The sequence below is a fragment of the Onychostruthus taczanowskii genome, unplaced genomic scaffold (genome assembly GCF_017590055.1).
Source record: "Onychostruthus taczanowskii isolate IOZ18803 unplaced genomic scaffold, ASM1759005v1 scaffold3, whole genome shotgun sequence".
Lineage (NCBI taxonomy): Eukaryota > Metazoa > Chordata > Aves > Passeriformes > Passeridae > Onychostruthus > Onychostruthus taczanowskii.
In genome coordinates, this window is record NW_024500349.1 from 25047292 (window position 1) to 25074612 (window position 27321).

Sequence of the window (27321 nt, forward strand, 5' to 3'; positions counted from 1 at the left end):
TGACCCCAGGGCTGTCGATGACCCCAGGGCTTCCAGAGCACTGTTCCCAGGCCCAGGGATCCCAGAAGCCTCAGGTGTCTCCCAGATGTGCTTCCTGGGATTCCTAACCCAGGGAATTCTTTGCTTTTCCATTGTGGATGAAGCGAGGAGAAAGGGGAGCTCCTAGCTCCAAAGGCAACAGGAAAATCCTGAATTTTGGGGAAACAAGACCCTCTGACCCAGGGAAGGTGGACTGGGAGAGCAGGATCCACACAGTGGAGTCCTTGGCAAAGCCTGTGTTCCTGAATCCAAGGAAAACCTGGGCCTGGGCTGTTTGGATGAATCTGAGCAGGCTGAGAGGGATTTAAAAAACCCAAAGTCATGTAAAGAAACTGGGAGAGGGGAGGGGGCTCCTGGTTCTTCTCTCTGGGGGGAGCAGGAGGATGCTCGGGAGGAGCAGGATCTCGCTGGGCTCGGGAGGAGCAGGATCTCGCTGGGCTCGGGAGGAGCAGGATCTCGCTGGGAGCAGCGCGCCAAGGAACGGAGCAGGCACGGCGAAGGGGCCGCGGAGGGGGATCGGCCCTGCCGAGCTCCAGCATCGCCGCATCCCCTGCAGGTCCAGGCACGCTCCCCCCGCGGCACCGGGCCAAGGAAAACACCGGCAACCCGATCCCCTCCCGCGGCACGGGGGCCGCTCTTTCCCCCGGAGCCGGAGCGGGGGGCCCCGAGCCCGGGGCTGCTGCCGAGCCGGGGGCGCATTGCCGCCCGCATGGCGCTGCTGCTGCTGCTGGGGGCCGTGCTGCCGGTGAGCGCTGCCCCGGCCCCGGCCGTGCCCCCGGCCATGCCCGCGCCCCGGGAGCTGGCTCGCTCCGTGCTGGAGACGCACGGGCAGGAGCTGCGGCTGCTGCGGCTGCTCGGAGTGGCCAGGACGGTAGGAAAAGGGGTGCGGGGGGGGGTGCTCCCGGCTCCCGCACCCATCCCCGTGCGGGGCCCCACGGAGCTTTTGTCCCGGCAGAGCTTCGACTGGGGGACCCACTTCAGCATCAACTTCACGGCGCGGCAGCCGCCCTGCCCCAAGCCCGCCCCGGACCCCCGCGGCTGCCGGGGCCGCCCGGGCAGGGTGAGCGTGGGGTGGGACCCCCAAACCCGGGGGCACGGGGGGTCTGCGGCGTGCTGAGGCCGCTCTGTCCGCAGGTGCAGCGCTGCTCGGCCCAGGTGTCCGTGTTCACCTTCCTGCCCGACGTGCCGCTGTCGATGGTGGAGTGCGGCCGGGAGCCGGTGAGGGCTCCGGGAGCGCATCCTGGGGGTGGGACACGCGTCCCCTTCGGTTCGGGCGGGGGGTTTGGCTCTGGAGTGAAATTCCCCCTTTATTTCTCCCCGCAGCAGCCCGGTGACAGCGCCCAGCCCCGCTCCCCTGGCACCAGCCCAGGTCACTCATCCTCCTCATCCTCCTCATCCTCTTCATCATCCTCGGGGCCGCCCCCGCGGCCTCGCCCCCCTCCCAGCGCGTCCCTGCAGGGACCGTCCCGCCGCCCCCTGTCCCCAGCGGAGCTGCAATAAAGAGATTTCGGGGTCGGACGTGTGCGTGTGTGGGGGTGACGGTTCGGGGGACCCGGGGCGCACCCTCGGCGTTGGGCAACAGCGATGGCGCAACTCTGGGGTTGTGCAACCCCGCGGGCACCAACCTGACACGGGCGACGTGTCACCACCCGAGGGGCCCTGGCCCCCAAACCCCCCGAGCCCGGCCAAGGGGCTCCCGAGGGTGGGGACCCCGAGGGGTTCAGATGTCACCGCCCATCCACGGGGACCCCCCCGCCCCGCGCATCCCCCCCAAAAGAACGGCCGCTCTGCGGCTCGGGCCGGGCGTGTCCCAAGGGGCAGCCCCGGGGCGGGTCCCCAACCTCCCGTGGGGGATAAAAGGGGCCCGGGGGTGGCCGTGGCGACAGCGATGCCGAGCTCGTGGGTGCTGGTGCTGGCGGTGCTGGGGGGGGCCTGCGCCCTCCCCGCCCCGGCGTCCCTGTCCTACACCGAGGCGCTGGCGCAGGCCGTGGATTCCTACAACCAGCAGCCCGAGGTGCAGAACGCCTTCAGGCTGCTCAGCGCGGAGCCCGAGCCCGGCCCGGTGAGTGCCCCCCACCCGGGACCCCCCCACGGGTGACACCCCCACCCCACTCGTGGTGCCTGATCGGGGCTGCCCAGCCCGACCCTGAGCCTGCCCCGGTGAGTGCACCCCACTCGGGACCCCCTATTTGTGACCATGACCCCTATTCCTGTCCCACCACTCACGGTACCCACTCGGGGTGCGCAGTGCTGACCCGTGAGTGTCACCCCATCATGACCCCCCTTTTGTCACACACCCCCCATGACCCCTATTCCTGTCCCACCACTCACGGTACCCACTCGGGGTGCGCAGTGCTGACCCGTGAGTGTCACCCCATCATGACCCCCCATTTGTCACACCCTATTCCTGTCCCCCCACTAGTGACCCCCCATTTGTCACGCACCCCTCATGATCCCCCCCTCGTGGTCACCCAGCGCTGGCCCTGAGCCCACGCCAGTGACTGCCACCCCACTGGTGACCCCCTCCTCGTGCCACCCCAATTGCTGACCCCCCTCCTGCCACCTGCCCCTGGTGACCGCCACCCACCCGTGTCCGCAGGGCGTGGGGCTGAGCTCGCTGCAGAGACTCAACTTCAGCATGATGGAGACGGACTGCGCCGCCAGCGCCCGCACCAACCCCGACGACTGCGACTTCAAGGAGAACGGGGTGAGGAGGAGGAGCAGGAGCGGGAGGAAGGGGGCACGGGGGCTCTCTGCCATCCCCAGGTGACACCGCGTGTCCCCCCCAGGTCATCAAGGAGTGCTCGGGGCCGCTGAAGTTCCGGCAGGACTCCCCCGAGATCGACCTGCACTGCTCCGACGCCTCCTCCGACGTGAGTGGGGGCAGCCGGGGAGGGTCCCTGGAGGGTCCGCAGCCCCCAAAAGGGACACCCCGGGGGCTGCGCTGCCCCGCCATGGCTCCAGAGGAGGGTGGGGGGTCCTGGGCAGCTCACAGGTGCTGGGTGGGGGTCCTGGGTGGGGGGTTTTGGGTGCAGAGTCCCAGGGCCGGGGTCCTGGGTTTGGGTGTGGCGTGCAGGGCCCCAGGTGGAGCGTCCTGGGTGGGGTCCCAAGTGTTGGATTCTGGATATGGGGTCCCAGGAGTGGGGTCCCTGGTGCGGGGACATGAGTGGAGTCCCTGAAGTGGGGTCCTGGGGGGGAATACCCCTGGAGTGGGATCCTGGGGATGGGGTCCCTGATGGGATCCTGGGGATGGGGTCCCTGGAGGAATCTGGGGGATGGGGTCCGTGGTGGGATCCTGGGGATGGGGTCCCTGGTGGGGTCCTGGTGGGATCCTGGGGATGGGGTCCCTGGAGATGGGGTCCCTGGTGGGATCCTGGGGATGGGGTCCTGGGTGGGATTCTGGGGATGGGGTCCCTGGTGGGATCCTGGGGATGGGGTCCTGGGTGGGATTCTGGGGATGGGGTCCCTGGTGGGATCCTGGGGATGGGGTCCTGGGTGGGATTCTGGGGATGGGGTCCCTGGTGGGATCCTGGGAATGGGGTTCCTAGTGGGATCTGGGAGATAGGGTCCCTGGTGCAGGGTCCTGGGTGGGTTTCCAGCTGCGGGGGGCCCTGTGTGGGGTCCCGGCTGTGCTCCAAGGGGGAGTCCCACACCCCCGCCGCCCCTGACCCCCCCCATCCCTCCGGCAGCCGGTTCTGATCCAGCGCGGCCGCTTCGGGCGCTTCCTGGGGAAGGTCCGGCGCTTCCGACCCAGGATCAAGTTCGACGTCCGCCTGAAGGGCTCCGTGGGGCTGGGCTGAGCAATAAAGGGGCCACCGGGAGTGGCCGTGTGGGCACCGCGACCTCCTGGCTCTGTCACACGGGGAAACTGAGGCACGGCTGGGACACGGGGCCGCTCCTCCTCATCGTCCTCAAGGGGACGTGGAGTCGGACTGGGGACAGGGATGGGTTTGCTCTGGGGAGCCCCCAGGACCCCACCCGAAAAAGGGACCACCGTCAGCCCCAGAGTGTCACTGTCCCCACAGCCCTTGTCCCCGTGGTGGCATTGTCCCCTCTGCATCTCGTCCCCCCCAAACCAGCAGTGATGGCAAAGGGAGGTGGGGAGGGGACACAGGGGACACTGTGAGCCCTTCAGGGAGTGGCTGGGGGGGTTCAGGTCCCGAAAAAAGGACCCCCACGGTGAACCCAGTTTGGGACAGGGACATTGCGGGTGCAGATTTGGGGGCTCTGGGACCCCTGAGCCCCAAAAGCGGCTGGAGCAGGGTCATGGCTGCATCCCCTGCAGATGTCCCTCCTGTCCCTCAATATTCCTGTGGGTCTGTACCCCACAAACCCACAGGCTCCGGGGTGTCCTGGGGACAGGGAGGGACAGCCCCAGGGCTCCAAGTCCCTGCAGGGGGCCGGTGCTAGGAGGGGACCCCGGTGGTGCCCGCGTTGTGCCCATTTTGGGGGAGCTGCTCCTGCTCCCCGTGGGACCTTCTGTCACCAGCACCGTCCCCATCCTCGCGTCCCCCTTGTGGTGACAGTGGCAGGGAACGGCACGGCAGGGCCGGGAAGCAGCGGGGGCTGGGGAGGGGCTGTCGGGGGGTCCCGAGGTGGCAGCACCTGCAGGGGGGGTCCCTTTGTCTCTCCAGGGGACCCCAGTGAGCGCCCCCCACTCGTGACGCCCCCCATTCATGACCCCCAGGGTGTTCCCAGCTCTCACAGTTCCTTGGCTGGCCACGGGGGGATTTGGGGGGTCCGGGAGCGCTCGGGGGTCCCCATTGGGGCACTCAGGTGACACCAGGAGTGATGCAGGGACCTTTATTGGCAGTGAAGCACCTGGGGAGGGGGCACAGGGAGGGGACACAAGGTGGGGACACAGGGTAGGGGCACAGCAGTGTCACCCCTCAGGGTTTGGGTGCCTTGAGGTTGAGCCTGTCCCGGATCCAGATCCGACCGCACTGGAAGAACCCCCGGAAACGCTGCTTGACCTTGCCAAAGAAATCCTTGATCTTGGATTTCCAGATCTGGCCAAACTGGGGAAAACAAAGAGCAGGCTCAGACTTGGGGGAGGGGGCGGTGAGGGGACCCGGGGGACCCCCGGAGGGACACGGAGCCATTCCAGCCCCTTCTCACCGCGGCCGGGGCCTTCTCGCAGGAGAGCTCCACCGTGGGCTGCTGCCCCTCCAGGAAAACGGAGCCCTGGCACAAGGTCACGGCCTGTGGGACACAGAGGGGACACAGGAGAGCCCAACCCCCTCGTGCCTCAGTTTCCCCACTGGATAATCCCCAGTTCCCACGGGAAGAAGCCTCACCCCGAGCCAGCGGCTCTTGCAGTTGCCGGTGTCCGTTCCCGGCGTCCTGCACGTGGTTTCCTCCAGGGTGAAGCTCAGCTCCTGCCGGCTCTGCAGGTCCGAGGGCTGGGAAAAGGGACAGGATCCATCAGGGATCCACTGCCTCCAGTGCCCACCAGCCCCACAACGGGCCAGAACCAGCCCCAAGAGGGGCCACATCCAGCCTGGAATGGGTCAGGCTCAGCCCCGACGCGGCTGCGCTCGGTCCCTCAGGGCTCAGACCCAAAACGGGGCCGGATCCAGCACTGCCCAGCCCTGGAGTTTCCCCTGGAAAGGGAGAGCCCAGCACTCACCCAGCCGGGCCGGGGCTGAGCCTCCCGCAGCCGCAGGACGTAGGGACTGACGGCCCTGGCGTTGAGCAGCTCCACGGCCGCCGCCACCACGTCCCCGTAGCTCAGGGAGCGCGGCGAGGACGAGGACGAGGACACCGCGGTTCCATCGGTTCCGTCCTGTCCCAGTGTGGATCCGCGCGGCTCCGGCGTGGAAGCTCCAGCCAGCACCAGCCCCAGCAGCAGCAGCAGCGGTGGCAGCGCTCGGCACGGCCCCATGGCGCTCCTGGATCCCGGATCCTGCTCCCCAGCGGGCCGGCAGCGCTTTTATGGGAGCTGTCCTGGGCGTAGCGGGGGGCTGGCACACAGGGACATTCCGGGGGGATGAATCTGGCCAGGAGCCCGGCCCGGCCCGCCGCGGTGCCCCGGGCAGCGGGGATGGGTGTGCTGGTCACCGGCAGCGGGGAGAGGCCACGGGGTGTGGGGTCCTGTGCCGTGGGGGTCCCCAGGGCAGGGAATGTGTCACCAGGGGGTCCCCAGGGCAGGGAATGTGTGACCAGGGGGTGACAGCGAGGACAGGGACTGTGGTGACAGATGGCCTGTCAGATTAAGCTCTTTTCTGACCCAGAGATGGGGCAACGGAGAGGTTTTAAAAACTTTTATTCCGTTTTCAGTCTCGTGTGAAGGGTGAGACAATGCAGATGTTATAATTCACACCATCACAATCAAAAACCAACTACTTCCTAATTACAATACACAATCAGTGTTTCTTGGCTTATCAGCTTTAGCCACACCATGCTGTAAATGTTTTAACACCAACCATCTAAAATTACTTTTTAATCTTTCACAGTTCTATTTCTCCAAAGTATCCAGCCCTATTTGCAAGGCCATCCTTTAAAACTTGTTCCTGGTTCCATTCCTCTCTCAGCAATGTCTGTCCATTCCATGGCGTTCCCAAGTCAGCGTTTCTTATCTCAGTTTGCACACAGATGCACACGCTGTGTGAGCCTTCTGTCAGGCTTTGAGAATTCCCTACAAACCCATTTCCCACATTGGCCGTGGATGGTCCAGAGCGTGGTGGGGATGAAAGGTCTGAGCCAGCTGAGGGTCGGGTTCTTCTCCCAGGGAACAGGGACAGGACAAGGGGAACCAGCCTCAGGCTGGGCCAGGGGAGGTTCAGGCTGGATTTGGGAAAATTCCTTCCTCAAAAAGTTCCCAAGTCAGCGTTTCTTATCTCAGTTTGCACACAGATGCACACGCTGCGTGAGCCTTCTGTCAGGCTTTGAGAATTCCCTACAAACCCATTTCCCACATTGGCCGTGGATGGTCCAGAGCGTGGTGGGGATGAAAGGTCTGAGCCAGCTGAGGGTCGGGTTCTTCTCCCAGGGAACAGGGACAGGACAAGGGGAACCAGCCTCAGGCTGGGCCAGGGGAGGTTCAGGCTGGATTTGGGAAAATTCCTTCCCCAAAAAGGCTGCCCAGCCCTGGCACAGCTCCCCGTGGCAGTGCTGGAGTGCCCATTGGTGAAGGGATTTAGAATCCCTGTGGATGTGGCACTTGGGGACACGGTCAGTGGTGGCCTTGGCGGTGCTGAGGATGATTTTTGGTCTCCGAGGACTTTTTCCCTTGTTTCTCTGAAGACAGACGGGGTTTTCCAGCCGGGGGGTGATTTATGGCCTGTCCCTCTCTGCAAACAGGGGAGCAGGAAGCTCCAGGAGGACACCCAGGATCCTGCCCCGAGGGTGACCCTCGCCTCAGGCCCCCCTGGAGCCGGGATCGGTGGAAAACATCCTCATAAATCACACGGGGACAAAGACACCACCGGGGGGGGGTGGCACCGGGAAGTCCCCAGGGAGGGACGGTGTCAGCCACTGCCCTGCAGCCAACCCCGCCTGACCCTGCAACATTCCAGCTGCAGCCAGGTCCAACCTTCCAAGGAGAAGGGTGGGATTATCCTGCACCACATCCAGGCTCTCCTCCAGGGATGGGGATCCAACACATCCCCAGGGATTGACTGCTCTCACTGCTTCCCTTCAAGGCTTTCCCAATTCCTTCCAAACTGTCCCCCATTCCTTAAAATTCCCTTTCAATTCTGTAATTCCTTCCAAATTCTTCCCCGTTCCTTCACAGATGCCCTCCAAATTCTTCAATTCCTTCCAAATCTCCTCCAAAATCCTGTCAGCTCCTTCCAAACTCCTCAGTTATTCCCATTTTCCCCATGTATCCCACCTAGGATTCAACAGCAAGAGAAAGAGATTCAAAAGAGATGTAAAATATTTAAATTTAATTTTTAGCTGCCTGTGCCAGCCCTGAGCAGGCACCAAAAAGCCACAAAATCCTTGGAGGCCATTTTGGGAATAAAAAAGGGACAATTCAGTGACTTTTCCTCAGGAAGTTGTGATTTTGTGATTCCCAGGACGTCTCCCACCTCTGACAGGGACAGTAAATCCCACCCAAAACTAAACCCTGAGCCCTGAGCTGGGGAAATTCCCTGCTCATAAATCTGACTGGGGTTTATTTGCCCTTCCCAGGACTGAGCTGTCCCTCCTCATTCCGGAACAGCCGCGCGTTTGTCTTGGAGCCGTTCCCACGGCCAGACCCCGATCCGACCTGGGCTCTGGAAGGTTCCCAGTGCCAGGCAGGGGCTGGCACCGGGTGGGCTTTAAGGTCCTTCCACCCCAGCAAGCCTGGGATGCTGGGATACGGAAGGGAGGGCACGGCTGGTCCGTCACGGAATCATCCTGGTTGGGCTGGAATGGAGCACAGATCCCATTCCACAGCACCCCTGCCACGGCAGGGACACCTCCCACTGCTCCCAGCCCTGTCCAGCCTGGCCTTGGGCACTGCCAGGGATCCAGGGGCAGCCACAGCTGCTCTGGGAATTCCATCCCAGCCCATCCCCCCCCCCCCAGCCAGGAATTCCCAATCTCCCATCCATCCCTGCCCTCTGGCAGTGGGAGCCATTCCCTGTGTCCTGTCCCTCCATCCCCTGTCCCCAGTCCCTCTCCAGCTCTCCTGGAGCCCCTTCAGGCCCTGGCAGGGCTCTGAGCTCTCCCTGGAGCCTTCTCCTCTCCAGAGGAACATTCCCAGCTCTCCCAGCCTGGCTCCAGCCCTGCAGCAGCTCCGGGGCCTCCTCTGGGTCTGTGCAGCCTCCCAGCCTGGCTCCAGCCCTGCAGCAGCTCTGGGGCCTCCTCTGGGTCTGAGCAGGGGCCCCGTGTCCCTGCCCGGTCCCTGCCCGGTCCCGCCGTGTTCCCGTTTCCCGCTCCGGGCCCGTCCCTGGTTTCCGAGGCAACGGCACCGCCCTGGTCTCCATGGCAACCGCGCAAAAGGGGGCGTGGTCACGCAGGTCAACCCGCGCTGGTGCTTCCGCATTAGGCCACGCCCCAATCGTGGCCTCTGCCACGACCCGGAAGGGGCGCGTTCCCGCGCTCACTGGGCGCCGCCATGTTGGGAGGCCGTACAGCATCCGGGTAGCGCGGCGGGCGCTGTGATTGGCGGAGTGAGGCACGTGACCTGCAGGTCGCGCCGCGATTGGGCGGCGGTGGTGCTGCTTCCGCGCCGTGCGGGTCAGGGGTCCTGGGGGGACCCCGAGATTGGGAAAAGGTGACGGGAAGCCCCGACTCTCAAAACACGCCTGGAGCCGGGACACAGCGGCTCCCGAGACATTTCACCGGTTTTATTGGCTTTGAAATCCCGTTTCACCGCCTGCTGGCACTGACAGGCGAGAATGTCCTTCCAGGAATTGCGGAGTCATGGAATTGCTGAGATTGGCAAAGCCCTCAGAGATGTCCGAGTCCAAGCACAGCACTGTCCCATGTCCCCACGTGCCACATCCACAGGGCTTTTAGATCCCTGCAGAGTGGGGACTCCACCTCTGCCATGGGCAGCTGGGCCAGGGCTGGAGATCCCCTCCCTTTCCAGGAGGAACATTCCCAATGTCCACCTGAACCTGCCCTTGAGGCCCTTCCCTCTTGTCCTACGCCCTGGGAGCAGAGCCCAACCCCTCCTGGCTCCAGCCTCCTTCCAGGGAATTTCAGGAGCCAGAAGGTGCCCCCTGAGCCTCCTCTTCTCCAGGATGAGCCCCTCCAGCTCCCTCAGAAGGATTTGGCATCTCAGAGGAGAATGCTGAAAGCCCCAAAGTCAACACCCCACAGCTGTCAGGAACATCCTGCTGCCAAAACCAGCATCCCGAATTCAGGCATCCCAGATTTTCCCCAGGTCACCCCAGTTCCATGGAGAAAGTGAATGGATCCACGGTGCTCAGTTTGTTTGAATTTGTTGGATTCCTTCTGTCCCCATAACAGCACCTGGCCCCTGGAAGGGCTTTGGAGAACATCCCAGAAATCACCTTTTCCTTGTCATGATCCAATTCCAGAGGTTCCAAAAGCTGCTGGGAATTCAGGCCAGGCTGGATTTCCCAGGAAAACGCTTCCACACTACTGGAACTAAACCTTCCTTTGTCCTTCCCTATATCCAAGCCAACCCAACCTGACCCTCCCTGGCACAACTCGAGGTTCTTTCTCCTCATCCTCTCCCTGTTCCCTGGGAGTGTTGGCAACTATACAACGTTTCAAATTTATTTTATTTCTCTAGTTAGGCTCACTTTGCCTTTGACTTGGAGAAAGGAATTAGACTAATATTTTTTCAACGGTATTGTTCGCCTCTGTGAAGTCTGACAAACTTAACATCTCAACAAACTGGGAATAGCCCAAAAGACACCCAAAAAGATAACAACCATCAGCAAACATCAAGGAACATCTACCCCAGACCCCTGGGGCTGGAAAAGGCTGATAAAGAAATTAGTGACAGCCCAATAAACATCAGAGGCAAAAAAATCCTGGTCTAATAAGAAACCGAATTCTGAGAACTCTGCAATTTGGAACAAATGAGCATTGAACCAATGGATTTCTGTGGGTTTTGGACTGGATAAAGTTTGGGAAAAATTGAGTAAAGTTTGCCTGTCATTAAATAGTTTTCTCTGCACACCCAGGCCATGTGTGGTTGAAATAATTTCTGTCGCATACCCCAGCCAGAAATAAGGAAATGCCTTGTCTAACACCAAAAACGTTGGTTTGTTTTTCCCATTGTTGTGGTGACAGGAGCACAGCCCAACCCCTGGTTGGTTTTTAGAGATGGATTTAACATCCCTTCCAACCCAAGCCATTCCAGGATTTCAGGATCCCATGTTCACTTTTCCTTCTTTCCTCCTTTGAGCCACACGAATCCTCCTCTTTCCCACTGCTTTTCTCCAAAGCCTCTCAATCAATCCCAGTTCAGGGCAGGCCCCACATTCCCAGTTTCACCTTCCCCAATCCACATCTGCCACGTTTTTCCTACTGAAACCCCCAGAAATGGGGGGGATTGAGTGCTGTGCCTCAGGGAATCCAATTCAAGTTTTCCCCAGGAGTCAGTGCTTCCTGATCTCAGTCAAGTTGTCAATCTGGATGATAATGGGCCAGATGCTCTTCCCTTGGGAGACCCCCTGGAGCTCAAACTTCTGGCACATGGAGTCCAGTATGTACCTGACTGCCTTCAGCACATTCCGGAACACGTCCTGGAGCGACACCTCCTGCGATTTCTGGGGTGCAGCACATCCTTCAAGCTCCTGTCTGGCACCAGGATGCTCCAGAGGCTTTGCTCTCTTCCCCATCCCTGCATCCAGGATTAGGGCAGGGGGTGAACCTCCAGTTCCCACAATCCCCTCTGGGGCACACTGTGTGTCCAATGTCTCCCCCTCAGCATTCCCGGCGCCCTGGAGCCGGCGTGGCGCGGCTTCATTCGTCGGAGGACAAACCGCAGGGTTCGCCCCCTGCGCGGCGCCACTGGAGCTGGAGCGGTCTCTCCACGGAAACCCCAACCTCCAGTAGGGCTGGTAGCGCCGCAGGATCTCCCTGGCTCTCCGGAACGTCCTGCCCCAGTGGAATTGCCGCCGCGCCACCCGGCGGCGCATGGCCCGGGTGGTGCTGGCCTCACGGCTCCTCTTGACCTTGCGGTTCCTCCCGTCCTTGTGGCTCCTCCTGTCCTCATGGCTCCTCTTGGCCTTGTGGTTCCTCCCGTCCTCGTGGCTTCTCTTGGCCTCGTGGTTCCTCCCGTCCTTGCGGCTCCTCCCGGCCTCGCAGTTCCTCCCGTCCATGACCTCATGGCTCCTCCCGGCCTCGCAGCTCCTCCCGGCCTGGTGCTGCTGGCAGTAGTTGTGTTCCCACAGGCAGCAGGGCGGGGGGGTGCAGGGCGTGCCTGGCTCACTCCGGAGGCAGTAGCCGTGGTCCTTCGCCACCGCCGCTCTCAGCTCCTCCACCCGCAGCTCCCGGGTTCTCGGGAGAAGCGTCGCCTCTCCCAAGGTGTGTCCATGGTTTTGGGCATTCCCTTGACTCCTCTCTCCAGGGCCATCCCACAGCTGTTCCCAAGGATTCAGGCTCTGCTGCTCCATTAGGGAATGAAGCGAAAATGTCTCACTGTGGGTTATGTCTTCTGTGAGTCCAGGTTTATCCTCCACTTCCTCCTTCACAAGCCATGGCTGGGCTTGGCTCCCTACTCCAATATCTGCTTCCGACGGGACTTCACTCCTTCCCTCGTGACAGCCAAACTTCTTCTGGAAGCTCCTGCCCTGGAGAAACCACAAGGTGCTCCATCCTGCTGGGAAAGAGGTGGGAAGGGATTGAATCCTTCCTGGCTGGAGCAAGGAGAGGAACATCCCTTCTTCCCAGTCTGGGACTGCCTGGGCTCCACATCCCAACCTCTGCCAGACATCAGGGGAGCCCTGCAATGGGAGAAGCCCTGGGAGTGGCCCAGGAATGGGGCTGGAGCAGGACTCACCTGGACATGAGGTCTCCAGCCCCTGGTGCCCACTGGCTCTGGGCCACCCACCAGAGGAAGGCTCCTCCAGCCAGCTCCCAACATGTCCTGCAGGGAAAACAGCAGATGTCACCAGCCAGGCTGGAAATCCTGACTCTCCACGGCCATGGGAATGAAGGAAGAGCCCTGTCCTTGTCCCCACCAGGAATCCTGACTTCTCCACAGCCACAGGGATGGAGCAGGAAGCCCTGACCCCATCCTGGATGTGGATTCCATCCCACAGGGTTGGGATGTTGCTGCTCACCTGGGGATGAGCAGATCCACGGCTCTTCCCCACGTTCCAACCGGTGCAGGATGTCGGGCTTGGGGCCTGAATAACCTGGGAATGGGACAGAGAGCGTTGGACTGTCCCTGATCAGTGGAAAACCAAGGACTGGGACACCCCAGCTGTGCCTCACCATGCATGGAAACACTTCTGAGATGCGGGAAAAGTGAGGGAGAAACTGGAGCTGCTGCCAGAGAGGGATTTATTCCTGAGAGTCCTGATGGAAGTGTGGGAAGTTCCACAGCTTCCCAGTTCCACTGACAGGCTTTGCCAGTGAGGGAGTGTCTCCTGCTCATCCCAGGGGTGGGACATCCCACCGTGCTCCCTGATCTTTAGGGAATCATTTCCAGAGGTGCTCAAACCCAGGCCCAAATCCTGCCTTTTCCAGCACTAAACTCCCTGATCAGCCCCTAAAAGGGAAAACTTCTCACGGGAAGGATTGTCCAGCCCTGGAGGGATTGGAAAGCTGTGAGGATGAGGCACTTGGAGACACAGATTAGTGGTGGCCTTGGCAGTGTTGGGGAATTGTTGGACTCGGCCATCTCCGAGGCCTTTTCCAACCTCAGCCACTCTGGGATTCTGGGATTCAGCACTCTGGAAGCCGCTGGGGTGGGATGTGAGGGAAGCCCTGCCCGGGGTGGTTCCCAGGATTACCCAGGGAGGTCAGCAGCTCGTAGGTGTCAGACACAACATCCCGGTACAGCTCCCGCTGCCCCGCCGTGAGCGCGTCCCACTCGGCCCGGCTCAGGAACACCGCCACGTCCTCGAAGGTCATCGGCTCCTGCCACGGGATCAGGGATCACAGCTTCCTCAGGGATCACAGCTTCCCTCAGGGATCACACCTTCCTTCAGGGATCATACCCTCCTCAGGGATCTAATCCTGCCTCAGGGATCATACCCTCCTCAGGGATCTAATCCTCCCTCAGAGATCACAGCTTCCCTCATGGATCTAATCCTCCCTCAGGGATCAAATCCTCCCTCAGGTATCACAGCTTCCTTCAGGGATTACAGTTTCCCTCAGTGATCACACCTTCCCTCACGGATCTAACCTCCCTCAAGGATCTAATCTTCTCTCAGGATCTAAACCTCCCTCAGGGATCAAATCCTCCCTCAGGGATCACACCTTCCCTCAGGATCTAATCCTCCCTCAGGGATCACACCTTCCCTCAGGAATCACACCCTCCCTCAGGGATCACACCTTCCTTTGGGGATCACATCCTCTCTCAGGGATCTAATCCTGCCTCAGGGATCATACCCTCCTCAGGGATCAAATCCTCCCTCAAGGATCACAGCTTCCCTCACGGATCTAAGCCTCCCTCAGGGATCTAATCCTCCCTCAGGGATCACAGCTTCCCTCACGGATCTAATCCTCCCTCAGGGATCTAATCCTCTCTCAGGATCTAAACCTCCCTCAGGGATCACACCCTCCTCAGGGATCTAATCCTCCCTCAGGGATCACAGCTTCCCTCACGGATCTAAGCCTCCCTCAGGGATCTAATCCTCCCTCACAGATCACACCCTCCCTCCCAAGAGGAGAAGCCTCTCCCAGCCCAAAGGAGCTCTCAGGATATGAGGCCATGGATGGGGCTGTCCCAGGAAGGTTTGTTCCCCACTGGGGTGGGAATTACGGATCTGGGAGAACGACAGGTTGGAATCCAGCACCAAACACCATAACCCAGCACCTTGGGATGTGTTTTACCGTTCCTACTGGGAGCACTGCATGATCCCTGTGGGACTGGGACAGTCCAGGACCCCAGATCACCTGGAGCTGGGCTGGGGGACATTCCCAGCAGCCCCCGTGACCTCCAGGGCCCATCCCAGGAAATCCCTCAGGAGCGATCCCAGTGGGGATGGGGGAACAGGGGGCAGAGAGAGGGAGGGGAGGGATGTGGGGGGGAAATGTGGGGGCGATAGGGGTTTTGGGACGGGGGTAATGGGGGTGGGGTTGGGGGCATGGAATGGGGGTTTTTAGGGGCTGATGATTTGGGGGGGTCATTTTGGTTTTTGGGGTGGGGCTGGGAGGGTGATGGGGGTGGGGGGTCCTTCGCCATTGGAGGCCGAGCCCCGCCAGCAGCTGCCGAGGGGGCGCTGCGGGACCCCCCCGGATCCGGGGGGTGTCGGGGGTCCTCACATCGAGGGCCCGGGCGGCGGCGAGGGCGGCCCGGGGCTCCCCCAGCCAGCTCCCGGCTCCTACCTGCGCCTGCCCCGCCATGGCGGCCGGGGGGCCCCGCGGGTCTCGGGGGAGCCCGGGGGGGCTCCGGGGGGGTCCCGGCGCCTCCCGCCCCCTCACCCGCACGCGCTTCCGGCACAGGCCCCGCCCACAGCGGAAGCGCCGCCATGGCCCAGCCGGAAGCGGCGCCCCGGAAGCGCCGCCGTGACCCCGGCACGTGAGGCGGGCCCGGAGCCGGGGGTCAATCCCAACGGGAACGGGAATGGGAACGGGAGCGCGGCACGGCCCTTCCCGGGAGGGATTGTCCCGGTGTCTCTCCCCTGAGGCCGTTCCCTCCCGTGCTGTCCCTGTTCCCGGCGAGTGCAGGCCGAGCCCTCCCGTATCCCGCCCGCTCTGATCCCGTTTGGCCTCCAGGGTCATTGATTCTCCCGAAATCCCAAATTTAGCGGGAGAATCCTCAGGTTTTCCACCAGAAATCTCTCAGATCTGGTCCCGGCTCTGGGATTTCCCATGGCCTTGCCTGAGGCCTGCACTCGTGTTTCCCGCTGCCCGCACGTTCCCTCCCTGCCGCCTCCTGCATCCGCCTCCTCCACGTTTCCCTCTTCTCCTGGATAAATTTCCCGACCGTTCTGTATCTCCCGTGTGCAGCTTGTCCACGATTCCCTTCCCACCAACCCCGTGCAAGCAGTCTCCATCTAGTAGTCTCCGTGCCTCCTGGAATTCCCTGTGGAATTCCTCTGTCCTGCCTGGACCCTTCACATCTGCGCCACCAAAGCCAGAAATTTGGAATGAATCAAATTCCGTCGTACCCTAGGGATCCTCAGGAGTGGCCAGGACTAATGGCTGATCACCAAACGGATACAGCGAGCCTGCTTTGGTTTAACAACAATCCCAGAAGCTGGAATTGTGGGGGTCATTCCAGGAGCAGGGTCTGGAATTGCTGTGGCAGGAGACTGGATGATCCAGGCCATGCCAGGACTCCAGGACCCCCAGAGAGGTGCAGCAAGAGCAGGACCCCCCGAGGCAGAGTTCTGGGGAGAACTTTCCTCCAGCTCATCCCTTATCCAGAACCGGCCCTTTCCTCTCTCCCTGTGTCCGGCAGCTCCGGCCCCGAGTGACCTTTCCGGGGTCACCGTGGTGCCGTCGGGGCCAATGTCCAGGGCCCAGCCGCGGGGACGCCATGAGGCTGTGGCTGCAACGTGCCGTGGCCGTGGCCGTGGCCGTGGCCGGGGTGGCCGGAGCTGACCACGGCCGCTCCGGGATGGCGGCGCGCGGGAGAGAGGTCGGTCGTGTGTGGAGAGGGAAAAACCGGGAATAACGGGGCTGGGAATGACAGAGCTCGGCCTTGGTGGCCCCGTGCCCCCTCCCCGCCCCTCGGGGCTGTCCCGGCCCCGCAGGCAAATCCCGGGGTGCGGTTTTTCCAACCTCCCCGTCCCCGCGGGGATGGGCTCGGCAGTGCCGGGCCCCCCGCAGCCGCGGAAGATCGCGGGGAGGGCACGGCGGGAGCGGGGGGGGGATCTCGGTATTCCCGGTCCTGCCCGCGTTCCCCGGTGCGCTCCGGGAGATGCCGATCCCAGCCTTCCCTCCGCAGGGCCGGCGGCGGCCGCACAGACCCTGCTCCGGCTGCTTCTCCGTGCTGAGCGAGGTGAGCCGGGATGCGGGAATGCGGGAATGCGGGAATGCGGGCGGGGATGGGGCTCCCACACCCGCGTGTGTCCCGCAGGAGTCGCAGTCGATGCCCTGGAATTCCCGGGAGGAGGATGCGGCTCAGCCGGGCGGGCGGGCTCGGAGCGGGAAGGGACTGGAGGTACCGGAGAGTGCTCGGGGCTGCCCGGGAATGGGGTGGGAATGGAGATTGCCGTGGGACGGGGTTGGGACGGGACGGGACGGGACGGGACGGGATGGGACGGGATGGGACGGGATGGGGACGGGACGGGACGGGACGGGACGGGACGGGATGGGATGGGGACGGGATGGGATGCGGTGGGATGGGATCTCCCTCTCCCTGGCTCCGTGTGATGCCGCGCTCACTCCGCAGGGCAGAGCCAGGAGGGAGAGCCCGGAGCCGGCCCAGCCCGCCGGACACCCCGGGCGCCTCCCGCTGCTGTGAGACAGCGGAGCCCCGGCAGGAGCCCGGGCCCGGCGGGGACCGAGAGCACGGCGGGAGCGATGCCCGAGCCTGGGAATGCCGCTGGACACCGGGAGCAGCCCCACGCCAGCAGAGAGCTCAGCTGCCCGCTCCCTGCCCTGCGCTGAGCCCCCCGCCCTTCCCACCCCCAAAACGCTTCTGGGGCAGCCGCCCCCGCTTTGCCAAGCCCCCAAATAAAGCCGGCACACCGGAGAGAGCGGATGCGTTTGGGGGGACACACGCAGCGTGGGTGATCAGGGTGGCGGTGTGGGGACAGCGGGGACACCGCGGGTCACAGCCAACCCGTGGGGTGTCTGCACAGGGGCACTGCGGGTCCCGAGGGTCCCTCAGGAACGTCAGTCCGAGGGTATGGGAGGTTCCCCAGAATGCTGGGATCACAGGGATGGGGAGATCCCCCAGGAATGCTGCTCCCAGAGGATGTACGGCTGGTCTGGGGGTCCCGCAGGACTCGCAGTTCAGGGGAATGGCGGATCCCCAGGAATGCTGGATCCCAGGGATGGGGAGATCCCCCAGGAATGCTGCTCCCAGAGGACGTGGGGCTGGTCCGGGGGTCCCGCAGGGCTCCCAGTTCAGGGCCCGGGGAGGGTCCGGAGCTCCGGCCTTGGCGACCCCGGCCTTGGTGACACTGGGGCTGGCCCCGCCTGTCCCGCCGGGGGCCCGCGCAGGTCAGGGCCCGCCCGGGCCACGGGCCACGGGCCGGGATGCGCGACGGGACACGGGACGGGGCGGGCCGCAGCGGTGCTGGGTCAGGGGCGCGCGGGGGTCCCACGGGAGAAGTGGCACTGGAGGTCAGGGCGTCCCTCGGGGTGCTGGGGATGGAGGGAGGGAGGTGGCATGGGGCGGCCCTTGGGGGTGACAGCTCGGGGGTCTCCGGGACGGCTGGTTCTGGGGGGTTGAGGGATCCCCCAGGGAGGGGGTGCTGGGGGAGCCCCCAGGGGTGCTGGGTCTGGGAGTCAGGGGTGTCCCTCTGGATCCTGGGCGTGGATGACAGCTCGGGAGGATGGGCTGCCCCGGGGATGCCGGTTCATGGGGGTGAAGGGATCTCCCAGGGACGCTGCTCTGGGAAAGGAGGAACTGGGGAACCCCCCAGAGGTGCTGCTCCTGGGGGCTCCCCTGGGGTGTCTGTTCAGGGGGTCTCCCTTTAGTCCGTGGCAAAGGGGACAGGGGGACATGGGGGTGGCGGCCAGGCTCTGGCAGATCCCTGCGGAACTGGGGTCTGGGGGCATCCCTCGGGGGTCCCCATTCCCTGAGCACCCTGTGGCCAGGCCCCTGACCCTGACTCCCCCGCAGGTGTCGGGCAGCCTCCGGCGGAAGGCGGCGCCGGGCACGGCCCCGTCGGAGCTGCAGGAGCTGCGGAGCCGCACGGAGCGCGCCGAGCGGCGGCTGCTGGCCTGCGAGAACCTGGTCGGGGAGCTGGGCAGCGGCCTGGCCGCCCTGAGCACCCTCCTGCAGGGCTACGGGCAGCTGCAGCAGCGCCTGCTCAACCTGGAGAACCTCCTCAAGAACAGGAACTTCTGGATCCTGCGCCTGCCCCCCGCCTCTGGAGGGGAGATCCCCAAGGTAGCGGCGGCGCTTCCCAGGCATCCTGGGGACTGGGCTGGGGGCCGAGCTCCTGTGCCCCCACAGCGGGGCTGGACGTGTCCCGAGGCAGGCGTGGTTCCAGGGAGTTCCCTGTGATTCCAGGTGCCGCTCACCTTCGATGATATCTCGGTGTATTTCAACGAGCTGGAGTGGGAGAGGCTGGAGCGCTGGCAGAAGGATCTGTACAGGGCCGTGATGAGGGGCAACTATGAGACCTTGGTGTCCCTGGGTAAGGCTTGGGGAGCTGGAGCTCATGGAATCATGGAATAGCCTGGGTTTGGAAGGCTGTGAGGTGGTGAGGGCCTGGCCCAGGTTGCCCACATCCCTGGCAGTGTCCAAAGGCAGGTTGGATGGGGCTTGGGGCAACCTGGGATAGTGGGAGGTGTCCCTGACTTCCACTAGAGGGAAATGTTCCATCCAAAGCTTTTCCCTCATTTGGGATTTTTGTTCTTGTTCTGCTGGTTAAGATCCTCTCTGCCTCAGCTGCTCCCCAAGCTGTGCTTGGGGGTGGATCTTGCCTTGGGACCAAGGAAGTGTTTGGAGCAGGGATGAGGTGTTTGTGTCTCCACCAGGACCGGGATAGGGGACGAGGGTCAGTGTTGGAATGTGCCGACTAAAGACACAGCCAAATCCTAATCAACCCCCCATCCTCTGCCCCACGACCAGACTACGCCGTGTCCAAGCCCGACATCCTGTCCCAGATGGAGAGGGATGAAGAGCTCAGTGACAGAGAGGGTCAGGAGCCCCCATGGACACAGACTGGGGACGGTCAGGAGCCCCTCCGGGCAGCAGAAGAGAGGGACAAGGCAGACGAGGCTGGAGGAGATGGAAGCCCCATGGAAGCTGCCCCAGGTGGGTGCCAAGAGGAGGTGGCTTTTCCTGGAGATCTCCCCTTCCTGAGGAAGGAAGGGCTCGCTCCATGGACTGAAGCACCCCAGAGCTCTGTGAATCTTCATTCCAAGAGGAGTGGTTGTGCCTGGTGGGATGAACCCCATGAATCCCATGGAGAAAAGCAGTCAAAGCCTTGCAGGAGGGTCTGGAGCAGTGGGAGAGGCCTCCTGTAAGACTGGGGCTTCCAGAGACATTCCTGCCTGCTGTGCAGGGACAGGAAACGTGCTGGGAAGTGAGGAGCTGGGAGGAGGAGGCTGGAGCTGCTTGGTTTGTCCTGGGGGAACAGAGGAGTCTGGGGAGCCTTGGGGCATGGATTTAGAGTGAGAGGGCTGGGCAGGAAGGTGGAAGGTGCTGGAAAAGGACAGACCCAGACAGAGCTGGGAGCAGCGGAGATGTGGGAAGAGCCGTGCTCTTTCCTGCAGAATTGAGGAGCTGGGAAGGTTAAAGGCAGCCCAGGAAAAACTGGGCAGGTGCTGTCCCATGGGAAAACTCACCTGGAGCCCAGGTGGGAGTTTGGGGAGAGGAAAAGGGACACAGAGGGACATCTCCTTTGGGGTTCATGTTCTCTCCTGTGTGGATCCTGCCATGGGGCCAAGGAGGCAGCTCTGCCACCGGGGTTGGAGGTGTTTGTGTCTCTGCCGGGGCTGGGAGAGGGGACAAGGCTCACTTTGGGAATCTGGCAGGATAAAGGTGCAGTTAAATCCTAACAAAGCCCCTGTTCTGTGCCCTGGGAACAGACGGTGCCGAGTCCAAGCCCAGCGGCCGGACCTGCCTCGAGAGGGATGAAGAGCCCAGCAACAAAAAGGGTCCCGAGCCCTCATGGACACAGAATGGGGACAGCCAGAAAACCCCACAGATACAGACTGGGGACAGCCAGGAACCCCCAGAGACACAGATTGGGAACAGCCCGAAATCCCCACGGACTCGGAGTGGGAACAGCCAGAAAACCCCACAGATACAGACTGGGGACAGCCCAAAATCCTCATGGACACGGAGTGGGAACAGCCCAAAGTGCCCATGGGCACAGAGTGGGAACAGCCAAAAGTGCCCATGGACACGGAGTGGGAACAGCCAGAAAACCCCACAAATACAGGCTGGGGACAGCCAGAACCCCCCACAGACACAGACTGGGGACAGCCCAAAATCCTCATGGACACGAAGTGGGAACAGCCAGAAAACCCTACAGACACAGACTGGGGACAGCCCAGAGTCCCCATGGACACGGAGTGGGAACAGCCCAAAGTCCCCAAGGACACAGAATGGGAACAGCCCAAAGTCCCCAAGGACACAGAGTGGGAACAGCCCAAAACCCCCACAGGCACAGACTGGGAACAGCCCCAAGTCCCCACAGGCAGACAAAGGGGACAGCCAGACACTGCCTCAGACACAGACTGGGGACAGTCAGAATCCCCTCCAGACAGGTGTCCCCAACAATCAGAAGCCCCCACAGACACCAGGAGAGATGGAGCAGCAGGAAGAGGCTTCGGGAGAGGATGCCATGCCCATGGCAGCCGGCCCAGGTGAGTTCCAGGGGTGCCAGGGAGGATGTGCTTCCCCTTTCCCAGCTCTCTGGGGCTCTGGCAGAGTCCAGGGCAGAGGTGCATGGCCCTGGTGCTTGGAGAGGCATTGCCAGGGAGCCTTGGGATGTCACGGCACACTGGAAGAGGGTCTGGATATGGGAATGCAGCCTGTGGAGATGGTGGGGTGAGGCTGCTCTCTGAGGTGGCACCTTGGTGTCCTTCCCTCCCAGCCCTCCCTCTGCTTTTTGCCCACGTGTGGCTTCACTCCAGTTCCTCCTGACACGTTCCAGCCTTTCCACAGAATCGCTGGGGTTGGAAAAGCCCTCTGAGACCATTGGGTCCAACTGTCCCCCAGCACTGCCAAGGCCCCATGTCCCCAGGTGCCACATCCACACGGCTTTTAAATCCCTGTAGGAGCAGGGACTCCACCACTGCCTGTTCCTGGGCTGGACAGCCCTTTCCAGAAGGAATTTTCCTGATAGCTGATCCACATCCTGGCTCTTGAGCCGCAGCTTTCTCCAGCTCTTCCACACACTCCCAGCAATCCCTGGCTCATAATGCTGGAGTAGAGACCTGGGAGGCCTCCATGGGTCTTTCAAATCCCTGTTCCCTGCAAACAGAGGTCCCCATCCTGATGATGAACGTGATGTCCCTGGGGGAGCATCAGCTGGGAACAGTGGCAGAGGAGGACGTGGAGATGGAGGAGGACCCGGGAGAGCCTGACACTGGTGAGTCACCCTGTGCTGGGGACATGGGGCCTGGCAGAGTGTGGGAAGCAGCTTCCAGAGCTGATGGGCTTGAAATAGGGAGGGAAAATGAAGCTTCAGGGGTTCCTTTTATTTTTTCCTGCAACATCCTGTGGGTTTAGAGGTGGGGTCCCGATGGCACCCACGGAGGGCTCAGCCTGGGAGCCCTCCAGGGATGGGCACTCCATCCCTGCCCTGGGTCACTGTGCTATGGATGGACAACACTTCTGGGGAAGGAATTTTCCCAGTATCCAACCTGAACCTTCCCTAGCCCAGCCCTGAGGCTGTTTCCCCTTGCCCTGTCCCTATACCCTGGCAGCAAAGCCCACCCTGCTCCTGTCAGGAATTGTGCAGAGCCACAAGGTCCCCCTGAACCTCCTTTTCTCCAGGCTGAGCCCCTTTCCCAGCTCACTCAGCCCCTCCTGGGGCTCCAGACTCTTCCCCAGCTCTGGACATGCTCCAACCCCTCAATGTCTTTCATGTCAGGAGAAGCCCAGAGCTGCCCCTGGAACTGGAGATGCCCTGGCAGTGCCAGCACAGGGTGGGGCCCTGGTCCTGTGTCACACTGGTGCTGACACCAACATGGTGTTTCTCTGTTCCAGAGGAAGCCTTATCCATGGAAGATGAAACACTATGTGAAGGGGCTTCTCTTGAGGACATCAAGGTGAAGGAAGAGGAGCTTGAGCTGCCGGCAGAGGAATCCACACCCTCTCCCGACTCAGAGATCCAGAAGTGTCCCAAAAATGAGCTGGTGAAAGCCAAGATCAAGAAAAAGCCGAACCGGTGCGAGGCCAGCAACCTCCTGATGGGCAACTGCCGGCGCGGGTACGTGCGGGAATGGTCCCATCCCTGCACGGAGTGCGGGAAGCGCTTCCGCCTCAAGATCAACCTCATCATCCACCAGCGCAGCCACGCCAAGGAGGGGCCCTACGAGTGCCCCGTGTGCGAGATCGGCTTCAGCACCAAACGGCACCTGGACCTTCACCGCAGCATCCACGTCAAGGACAGAGCCTTCGGGGCCAAGGTCTGGGGCAACGTCCACCCCGAGCTGCGCGTCCGCCCGCGCAGGGACGTGTGCGGCGACGGCGGCCACGCCGGGGGGACGTGGCTGAGCCAGCCCAAGGAGGAGCCGGACAGAGAGGGCCTGTCTGGCACAGGGATGGTGCAGGCGCCCAATTCCAGGCAGAAGTGCCCCCACTGCAAGAAGTTCCTGGCCTGGTCCACGTCGATGCGGCGGCACCTCCAGACCCACAAGCGGGACCGGCCCTACTGCTGCAGCTCCTGCAATAAGTGCTTCACCCGCAGCAATCACCTCCTACGCCACAAGAAGATCCACGAGAGGGCTGTGGACGCACTCCAGCGGAAGGCCGAGGCCCAGTGTCCTGCTGCTATCCCGGCATCCCTGCAGCACCAAGCTCCCGAGGCCGAGAGGAGCCCTTCCCAAGAGAATGGGAGCCCTGAGGCTGCAAAAGCGAGCCTGCCCAGTGTGCTGCTGTTGGAGGCAGTGCCAGTGGGGCTCCCAGACAAAGGCTCCCCACTCCCTGACTGCATCAGGAAAGCTGTGCAGCCCGTGGTCCAGCTGGGATCCAGGGCAGTGGTTTCGGAGATGACAGAGAAATGACGGATGACAGACCCCGGGACAGATCTGAGCCGTGCGTGTCCCTGGAAGGAAGCTGCTTGTTGGGTTTGCACCTGGTGGGACACCAAGAATGGGAATCTGCTGTGTTTTAGGAGCTTCCCGGGTTGTAGAAAGAGTGGGAAGCTTGGTGACCGCAATAGAGAACAAATTGCAGAAGCCTCCAGTGATCCATAATGCTTCACCATTCCACTGACTTGTTCCTGTTGGCCGATACTTGGAATTTCCCCAAGCTGACATTCCTGGGAGATGACCAGGTGAATCCTGGTCATACAGGAGCAGAGCTTTCCTTGATGTTGGAGCTGACTCCTTGCATTCAGAAACACAACTGAAGAGGGCAGGGAGAGGGCTTGAAATAGGGAGGGAAAATGAAGCTTCAGGGGTTCCTTTTATTTTTTCCTGCAACATCCTGTGGGTTTAGAGGTGGGGTCCCGATGGCACCCACAGAGGGCTCAGCCTGGACTCCATCTCTGCCCTGGGCCACTGTGCTATGGATGGACAACACTTCTGGGGAAGGAATTTTCCCAGTATCCAACCTGAACCTTCCCTAGCCCAGCCCTGAGGCTGTTTCCCCTTGCCCTGTCCCTATACCCTGGCAGCAAAGCCCACCCTGCTCCTGTCAGGAATTGTGCAGAGCCACAAGGTCCCCCTGAACCTCCTTTTCTCCAGGCTGAGCCCCTTTCCCAGCTCACTCAGCCCCTCCTGGGGCTCCAGACTCTTCCCCAGCTCTGGACATGCTCCAACCCCTCAATGTCTTTCATGTCAGGAGAAGCCCAGAGCTGCCCCTGGAACTGGAGATGCCCTGGCAGTGCCAGCACAGGGTGGGGCCCTGGTCCTGTGTCACACTGGTGCTGACACCAACATGGTGTTTCTCTGTTCCAGAGGAAGCCTTATCCATGGAAGATGAAACACTATGTGAAGGGGCTTCTCTTGAGGACATCAAGGTGAAGGAAGAGGAGCTTGAGCTGCCGGCAGAGGAATCCACACCCTCTCCCGACTCAGAGATCCAGAAGTGTCCCAAAAATGAGCTGGTGAAAGCCAAGATCAAGAAAAAGCCGAACCGGTGCGAGGCCAGCAACCTCCTGATGGGCAACTGCCGGCGCGGGTACGTGCGGGAATGGTCCCATCCCTGCACGGAGTGCGGGAAGCGCTTCCGCCTCAAGATCAACCTCATCATCCACCAGCGCAGCCACGCCAAGGAGGGGCCCTACGAGTGCCCCGTGTGCGAGATCGGCTTCAGCACCAAACGGCACCTGGACCTTCACCGCAGCATCCACGTCAAGGACAGAGCCTTCGGGGCCAAGGTCTGGGGCAACGTCCACCCCGAGCTGCGCGTCCGCCCGCGCAGGGACGTGTGCGGCGACGGCGGCCACGCCGGGGGGACGTGGCTGAGCCAGCCCAAGGAGGAGCCGGACAGAGAGGGCCTGTCTGGCACAGGGATGGTGCAGGCGCCCAATTCCAGGCAGAAGTGCCCCCACTGCAAGAAGTTCCTGGCCTGGTCCACGTCGATGCGGCGGCACCTCCAGACCCACAAGCGGGACCGGCCCTACTGCTGCAGCTCCTGCAATAAGTGCTTCACCCGCAGCAATCACCTCCTGCGCCACAAGAAGATCCACGAGAGGGCTGTGGACGCACTCCAGCGGAAGGCCGAGGCCCAGTGTCCTGCTGCTATCCCGGCATCCCTGCAGCACCAAGCTCCCGAGGCCGAGAGGAGCCCTTCCCAAGAGAATGGGAGCCCTGAGGCTGCAAAAGCGAGCCTGCCCAGTGTGCTGCTGTTGGAGGCAGTGCCAGTGGGGCTCCCAGACAAAGGCTCCCCACTCCCTGACTGCATCAGGAAAGCTGTGCAGCCCGTGGTCCAGCTGGGATCCAGGGCAGTGGTTTCGGAGATGACAGAGAAATGACGGATGACAGACCCCGGGACAGATCTGAGCCGTGCGTGTCCCTGGAAGGAAGCTGCTTGTTGGGTTTGCACCTGGTGGGACACCAAGAATGGGAATCTGCTGTGTTTTAGGAGCTTCCCGGGTTGTAGAAAGAGTGGGAAGCTTGGTGACCGCAATAGAGAACAAATTGCAGAAGCCTCCAGTGATCCATAATGCTTCACCATTCCACTGACTTGTTCCTGTTGGCCGATACTTGGAATTTCCCCAAGCTGACATTCCTGGGAGATGACCAGGTGAATCCTGGTCATACAGGAGCAGAGCTTTCCCATTCCTTGATGTTGGAGCTGACTCCTTGCATTCAGAAACACAACTGAAGAGGGCAGGGAGAAGGGAATGGAGCTGGCAGCATTCCCATGCAGCCCTTTGCTCCATGGAACAAGCATCCTGACTGAGACACCAGATGGTGAGTGACATCTCTGAGATCCCACCGTGTCCTGGCCACCCTTGTCACCCCCAGCCTGGGGAGGAGATCCGCCAACAGCCCCTTCAGCAGGCTGGGAACACTGGAGCTTTGCACTGGAAGATCCATAGGACAAACCAAACCCCAACATTCTGTGCTGGCATATTCCGGGGATCCCGGCAGGTCCGTGAGGAAGGCCACAGGCACTCTCAGGACTATCCTGCACAGGTGCAGAATGATTTTTGGAATACTTGACGGGTCAGCCAGCCCCATGCTGCAGCAGCACCCCAATCCTTGTGGATCCGCCTGCACGGAGCAGCCCCTCAGCTCTAGAGGAAACTCCCACTCTCCCAACCACAGCTCGTCCCCTTTTGCCCAAAATCCCACCATAATGAATCCTATGGGAAAACAGTTCTGCAGCTACCTCAGTCAGGGAGAGGGGACCTGCCCAGAGGCAGCCAGTGGAAGCCAGGCCTGGCGCTGCCCCAGTGTCCCCTGGAGCCACCAGAGCAGTGTCCTTGGCCAGAGCCCCACGTGCCTTCCACATGCTGGCTGTGCACAGGGAGAACCTCCCGCCCGGAGCCAGCGCCACACGGACACGGTGGAGCAGCTGTTGGGACTCTTGCATTTAGTTTTCCTTTTTTTTTTTTTTTGGTTTGAGTTGTTTGAGGTAATTATTTGATATCCTGAGATCTCTGTTCCTCTCTGAGCAGTGAGCACTGGTAGGCTTTTCCCATCTTTCATTCCAAGTCACTCCCAAGGTGTGATGGTGCTGCTGTGGGAAGCTTTGGGAGCTGAGGGAATGCCTGTGCATACATCCAGGTATGACCCTCAGCCACCTCCTGCTCCATGGGATGGACAGCAGCATCTGAGCTGCTCCACAGGAATACACACGACATCCCACTGCTCCTCTGGGCTGGTGTCTCACACTTCCTGCCCCTGGGATTGCAGTGTGGAGCATTCCCTGCAGCAGGAGCCATGGATCTGGCAGTGAGCCAGTGGCTGGTTATCCCTGCCCAGGTAGAGATGCCAGTGCTCCCCAGTCGATCCTAGGGGCATGGCTGAGCTGGTTTGCCAGTGCTGAAGGCCAGCAGGAGGGCGAGCAGCCCCAGCCTGGCATTTCTAAATCTGCTGTAACCAGGAGCAGCATTTCCTGCGACATTCCCGATCCCTTTCTCAGGCTGTGGAATCAATAAAGTATTTGTCTCTATGTCTGGCTGCTTTGGGGGCTGTGCTGGTGCCTGTGGGCACAGAACTGGGATCAGCCAGGACAGCTCTCAGCAGGAGGGTTTTGGGAGTCAGTGCCAGCAGCTCCAGAGCCCCCAGACCACTGGGAGAGCTGTGGAATGCCAGCCAGGAAGGATGAGCGGTGAGGGAAGCAGGGAAGGGCAGGGGATGGAATGGGCCTGGCCACCATGGGTGGGACATGTCCCTCAGCACTGCCAGGGAGTCCCAGAGTGCCCAGATCCTACTGAGAATCCTGTGGGGGATTCCTGTGTGACTGCTCCACATTCCCATCACACATTC

At 61.9% G+C, this 27321-nt stretch overlaps 3 protein-coding genes across 4 annotated transcripts; 2 read left to right on the forward strand and 1 right to left on the reverse strand.

The window, feature by feature from the left end:
* The first annotated feature begins 287 nt into the window (after nt 1–287).
* On the forward strand, nt 288–3860 carry LOC121338000 (cathelicidin antimicrobial peptide). 2 transcript variants are annotated; one of them, XM_041408526.1, is made up of 7 exons: nt 803–910; nt 995–1099; nt 1174–1257; nt 1363–2101; nt 2639–2746; nt 2829–2912; nt 3729–3860. In XM_041408526.1, exons 4-7 carry the CDS (start codon nt 1928–1930, stop codon nt 3837–3839), a joined length of 477 nt encoding a protein of 158 aa, XP_041264460.1. In that variant the 5' UTR covers nt 803–910; nt 995–1099; nt 1174–1257; nt 1363–1927; the 3' UTR covers nt 3840–3860. The 2 variants fall into 2 exon arrangements, with proteins under 2 accessions (XP_041264461.1, XP_041264460.1); XM_041408527.1 differs by lacking the exons at nt 2639–2746; nt 2829–2912; nt 3729–3860 and having other exon boundaries at nt 288–910; nt 1363–1658.
* Nucleotides 3861–10825: 6965 nt separating this feature from the next.
* LOC121338023 lies at nt 10826–15036 on the reverse strand. Its single transcript, XM_041408566.1, has 5 exons — nt 14956–15036; nt 13416–13542; nt 12741–12815; nt 12458–12544; nt 10826–12274 (listed from the first exon to the last, which is right to left on the reverse strand). The coding sequence occupies exons 1-5, from the start codon at nt 14971–14973 to the stop codon at nt 11052–11054; spliced, it is 1530 nt and encodes a 509-aa protein (XP_041264500.1). The 5' UTR covers nt 14974–15036; the 3' UTR covers nt 10826–11051.
* Nucleotides 15037–17781: 2745 nt separating this feature from the next.
* On the forward strand, nt 17782–26980 carry LOC121338024 (zinc finger protein 777-like). Its single transcript, XM_041408567.1, has 8 exons — nt 17782–17868; nt 18371–18640; nt 18764–18890; nt 19328–19513; nt 20290–21072; nt 21693–21800; nt 22421–23302; nt 24337–26980. The coding sequence occupies exons 1-8, from the start codon at nt 17782–17784 to the stop codon at nt 25353–25355; spliced, it is 3462 nt and encodes a 1153-aa protein (XP_041264501.1). The 3' UTR covers nt 25356–26980.
* Nucleotides 26981–27321: the final 341 nt, after the last annotated feature.